At 37.2% G+C, this 6000-nt stretch overlaps 1 protein-coding gene across 1 annotated transcript in view; it reads left to right on the top strand.

Moving 5' to 3' along the window:
- Window positions 1-5088: 5088 nt before the first annotated feature.
- The window catches only part of SYN3 (synapsin III), a 194549-nt gene continuing 193637 nt past the window's right edge, over window positions 5089-6000 (top strand). The window contains exon 1 of the mRNA XM_081957073.1: window positions 5089-5484. Coding sequence (XP_081813199.1) covers window positions 5171-5484 — 314 coding nt within the window. The 5' untranslated portion in view covers window positions 5089-5170. The remainder of the gene's footprint in view (window positions 5485-6000) is intronic.

Below are 6000 nucleotides of genomic sequence, written 5' to 3'. Positions count from 1 at the left end.
ACCTTGGTGGAAACCTCTGTAGTTCGAACAAGTATCTAACAGTTAACTTGTATATTCATTTTTATATTGTAATTGAGACATGTCTGGGAGGCCAGATGAGTTAGTGAGGGGTGGGGGGTCATAGTGGAAGACAAGATTTGAGATTTCAGTGTGGCTTAAAAAAAACAGGCTACTTCTATATTCAATTCAAAACATTAAAGAAATTATCCAAGGATTTGCTATGAAATATTGCCTGACTTAACCCCAGCAATGTTAATAATTCAGCCAAAGCTTTCAATAATGAGGTTGTATTTGTACTCCCCTCAGGCTCCTTTTTATTTTATGCATTAAAATTCCTTTATTGCTTCAAAATAAAAGCCCCGTAGAGATTAGAAATTGTAGCCTTTTATTTTGGTTTTTCATTTTGCCTTCTGAGAATTTCAGTTTAGAAAAATGATTCCCCAAGGACTTTAGTCTAATGGAGGGGTAAGGGAAAGGGAAAGAAAAACCTGATACTTTGGCTTTTAAAAATATTTGTAGCAGTAATAACAGTACTAATTTTCCATTTAGGATCAAACAATCTGAGAATAGGGAAGAAGAAAAGGGTATAATAGTTTTAAAAAATGGTAAACAAGCAGTGAATATAATAGAGGAGAATATAAACACCATCTGTTTTGGGATACCTATTTGGAAAACATATTGTGGTAAAATTATATTTATTTGGAATGATCCAAATTCCATATAAATATCTATCACTGTTGATGATAGACTGCAATTCAGTTTGTAAGATAGAATTCTGTCCTGCCAATGCTGGAATAGAAAATGTAAATAAGCAAAACTATGAGCCATTTATAATAAAAGTTAATATATAAAGGAGTCAATTGCTCTATATTAGAGTTTTCCCAAAAGCCTTCTAAGCTTTTGTCCTCAAAAGCTGGTCTGATCAAGATTTTTAATTACCTCAAAGTTTCTGGGATTCTGTCACATCATTGCCTGAATTCTGGTTGCCTTGCAGTAGGCAATACTTTATAAAAGCTGCAGGAGAAATCCCTCTCTTAGGAATTAAAACAAATTTCAGATCCACATTCATAAATAAGATCTCTATGGAAGAATGGACACTATTTCCAATTTACTTTTCATTAAGAAACCATTTTTATCGTTTCTTGCGAACCTGAGGCTGGTTGGATAGCTCCAAGGGAGAAATAGAGTTCTCACTTACTTGTCCATTGCCATAAAGACAGCAGTACATTATCTGTGTGCTGAGGAATGGTTGTTTATTAGAAATAGATTATTTGTAATGTAACACATGGACAGTTTGCTCATGGGAAAACAGTACTGTAGGAGTTTAGTCAGAGGGTGTAACTGAGGGAGTGACAGTTGAGACAAGGCCTTTCCCATCATTGCAGCCTCCAGACAGGTTGGATTAGCAATTGTTTATGGGAATTGAGATTCAGAACATCTGGAAGGAATTAGGCAGGGAAATATGATTAAAGAATAGAGTTGCTGGTAGGGACAGTGTATACATTTAACAACAGGAAAAAATAGAATACAGACTCAATTGATTGAGAGTTATTAAGTAAGATGTTGCTTAATACAATAAGTGAACCAGATCTCTCACTCTTTCAGAAACCAGTGTAAATCAGAGAATGCTGTTTCCTCTGGTTGGAGAAAGAGAGATTTTAGTGTATATGATATATGAAGATCTCACTCAGGAAAAGAAAGTCTTTTTTCATGTGTGAAGTACTGGCACTCTTGTAATGGAACCAGTTCCACGTAGAGTTCTACCCAATGTTGATTATTATTTATGTTTGTTACTATAACATTAAAAGCTAGATTATTTGAACATACGTTTTGATTGGCTTTAAAGACAGATTCTTCTGAAGGTGACAAACACGCTTCAATTTCAATTACTAATGGTGTAATGTGATGGTGGATAAAATGCACCATTGGGATGGGAGATAGAGAGGGTGAAAGGGAAAGAAAGAGAGAAACAATGAAAGAAACAACAATAATTAATTAAATAACATTGTGCACCTTACTTTCTGTAAAGCAATCCCCTCTCCAGAGCATCCTCTTTTTAAAAAATTTAAAATAGGGCAATTCTACTTTAATATGCCTCTAGAATGAGAGAGAGAGAGAGAGAGAGAGAGAGAGAGAGAGAGAGAGAGAGAGAGAGAGAGAGAGAGAGAATAAATCAATATTAGTAAAAAAAAATAAAGCCTACAAGCAGGATCATATACATAACATGGGTTAGGCCAATACTAAAATAAGGTGAATCTAGAAAGAAGATTATTATAAGTGAAAAATTGAAAGTCTGTAGAGATTCTCAATCATCCAGGTCATGGTTGTCCCAAAGATGCTTTTCAACAGGACTTTCTTGTTTTTTCTTTGAAGATATTTTGCTTCTCATCCAAGAGCTTCTTCATCTCTGACTGGATGATGGGGATTGGAAGGATCTATATTCCTTCAAGACAACTGGTCATTTGCATCCTTTTAGAGCATTGATGAAGCACTTGGAGGTTTATCTGTGTCCTCAGGGTCTCTTGAGTAGTGCTAATGGTTCCTGTAGTCTGCAATTTTTTTTCTGGAATCAGTGGTGAAATTCAATTTTTTTTATTACCGGTTCTGTGGACATGGCTTGGTGGGTGAGGCAGGGAAAGGATATTGCAAAATCTCCATTCCCTCCCCACTCTGGGGCCAGCCAGAGGTGATATTTGCCAGTTCTCCGAACTACTCAAAATTTCCACTACCAGTTCTCCAGAACCTATCAGAACCTACTGAATTTCACCCCTGCTGGAAATCCATTCATACTCCCACACCATTCGAAGGGTGTTCAGCCAAATTGCATAGCTAAAAGTCTGTAGAGATTCTCAGTCATCCAGGTCAAGGTTGTCCCAAAGGTGCTTTTTCACAAGGCAATTGAAATTTCTTGGGTTTTTTTTTTCTTTGAAGATGTTTCGCTTCTCATCCAAGAAGCTTCTTCACTCTGACTGGATGGTGGGGAATGGAAGGTTTTATATTCTCTTATTACATCCTTACTTTCTATTTCAGTGCTTCTTAGCAACTTTTTGATGCATGGACTTCGGCTCCCAGAATTCCCCTGCCAGCATGAAGTCCATTTATCTTAAAGTTCTTAACAGTGTACTTTGAAGGATAATTTCTCCCAATAAAGGAAAACCTTGCCCTACTCATGGCAACCATTATTCCATATGAACTTTTGATTTAAGTCTGTTGTTGTTCAGTCACTAAGTTGCTGTCTGTCTCTTTGCCACCCCATGGACCACAGTATGCCATGAATTTTCCCAAATTCATATTCATTGTGTTGATGAAACTATTTAACCATCTCATTCTGTGGCTCATCTCATGAGCTGCAGTGGTGCAGTGGTGCAGTGGTTAGAGTGCAGTACTGCAGACTACTTCTGCTGATTACTGGCTGCCAGAAGTTTGGCAGATCAAATCTCACCAGGCTGAAGGTTGACTCAGCCTTCCATCCTTCTGAGGTCAGTAAAATGAGGACCCAGATTGCTGGGGGCAATATGCTGACTCTGTAAACCACTTAGAGGGCGCTATAATGCACTGTGAAGCCGTATATAAGTCTAAGTGCTATTGCTATTGCTATCCCCTGCCATTGCATTCTACATTTGCTTTGCATCTTTCCCAACATCAGGGTCTTTTCCAATGAATCCTCTCTTCTCATTAGATGGCCAAAGTATTTAAGCTTCAACTTCAGTATTTGTCCTTCCAAGCAACAGTCAGGATTGATTTCCTTTAGGATCAACTGATTTGATTTAAGACTAGATCTCAGCAAAGACTGATCACATTGTATACCATCCAAAAGTTAGAAATGAGAAATAAAAATAACATGTTTGTTTTCAGAATTTTTTTTAAAAATGTACAGGTTTGTTTTTCTACATTAGATTGCCTCCATATCATCTATTGTCTTCTATATCTTTGGGATAAGAATGCCTTCAGCATGTTCCATCTTAAAAATGGAATTTGCATTCAAGAAATGCAAAGGCAAAGGGGAGTGACAAACAATGCGTCATTTTAGACAGCCTTTGAAAAATGTAGATAGCTTCTGTAATTTTAAAAGATTTATTTCTCTGACACGGCTGGCTTTTATCGAACTGCCTCTGGCTTCCCTGATAAGCAGGCAATACAAAAGGCCTTTGCAACTCACTAAGTTCCCAAGATAGGATTCTTTTATCATAAGGAGAGAAGTTGTTCCTATTGTTAGAAAGTATTGCCAGATTCAAAATTATATACACTAGCCGGAGGAGGTTTCTCTTTCAAGCAAAGGGTAAAAAATGTTCAATTTCATTACTAACTATTCCTTTCAGCTCAAGAAAGACAAGCACGTTTGTAAGTCAACTTGATGTTTCCTACAGTCAACAGTGAACTATCAAAATTTTATAAAAATATACTTGGCAAAAAAAGGTATAGTTTGGGAGCATAATTGTTCTTGCTAGTGCATTGAAACACGAGTGTCTTGCTTTTATATCAGCCTATATGTTGAGTCTAAGAATAGACTTCTTATGCCCAGTATATGACTGTGGGCCAAAGAAATCATTAAATATATTTTGCATTTAATTAATCAAATTGCTTATCTATAAACCATTACTTATGCACTTTAATTTACTTGTACAATCTTGTGAAGTACCTATATATTTTAGTAATTTGCCCATATGTAATGCATTGCTTTTCATGTTTAGCCTGTTTTTGAATGTTTTTGCTGTTTCTGTAGTATGATTACATTCATATTTCTTTGCACTGTCACTGTATGGAGATCTGGAAATTGTTCTTTTACTAGAACTGCATGGGAGAGCATTTCCCACAACATCCATGGGTAACTGGTGAACTAAGGAACTACAGGCAAGATCACATGGCCTTCATCATTTTATCTCCCTTTGGAAAATAGGAAAAGAGGTCCTACTGCTATGTTTTTCAATCACCTAATTCCTGAAGCAGTTGTCTTGTTGGCTTTCTGGTGGGCCTAGCCTGCTAGTGATGGATTCAAATGGGTTTCCTCTTACATTTCACAGGTGAGAACTAAAGAAAGGAACATTGTAGGTGGCAGAATATCTCTTCCACACTGAAGGTGACAGAATATCAACCAACGTGTAAAAACTCAAATAGACCCTTTAGAATCTGCTTCTGCATTCTTCTACCTGACTTTGGGAAAGTTTCCAGAATGAATTTCCTGCGAAGGCGTCTCTCAGACAGTAGTTTTGTGGCTAACTTGCCAAATGCTTACATGATGGACCTTCAGCGTCCAGATAATTCCACCAGCAACCCTGTTTCCCCAGCAACAGAGAGGAGGCAGCAGCCAATACAGCAACCAACTGCTCTTTCTTCTGGTACCAGCATCTTCAACTCCATCTCCAGTGCCATGAAGCAAACCACACAAGCTGCTGCAGGACTCATAGAGCCATCAGCAACACCTGTCCCTGTAGCCCAACAGAAGCCCCAAATTCTCTTGATAATTGATGACCCCCACACAGATTGGTAAGTAACCATGTTTTGTTTCTTGTTTGTTTCAGCTGCAGTAACCCTAAAAGGTCTGAACTCAAATCGATTAATGCCTCTGGAATGCATGCCTCAGATAAACGTATTTCTTTTGCACACCACATACCATGTTCTGAATATAGATCACAGTAGCTTAGAATATGTCTAAAATATATAATGCGAACCAGAAATAACAGGTAGCCATAAATGTGGCAGTATATTAAGAAAATGCACAAAGTTGTTTCTTTGAAAAGAAAAGTGACATTATTAACAAAGTGGTGATTATCTTGGAAAGGTTGCTACTGGGATTTGAAGATACATAACAAAGTGCAAGGTTATTGCTGTTAGTGTCTCTACTGCTTGAAATGAAACTAATTCCACCGCTTATTTTACAAACAGCAGAGGAGGTTGTCTCTTGATATTTTTCATTTGAAAATTGGCCACTTTAAAAAAACTAAACGAGTTTAATGCAGTCATATTTGAAGTGCCCCTGTGACATCTTTGAGAATGTTAGTC

The sequence above is a fragment of the Natrix helvetica genome (genome assembly GCF_964273705.1).
Source record: "Natrix helvetica genome assembly, chromosome: 6".
In the NCBI taxonomy this organism is placed as follows: Eukaryota; Metazoa; Chordata; class Lepidosauria; order Squamata; family Natricidae; genus Natrix; species Natrix helvetica.
This window is presented reverse-complemented; position numbering and strand designations above follow the sequence as displayed.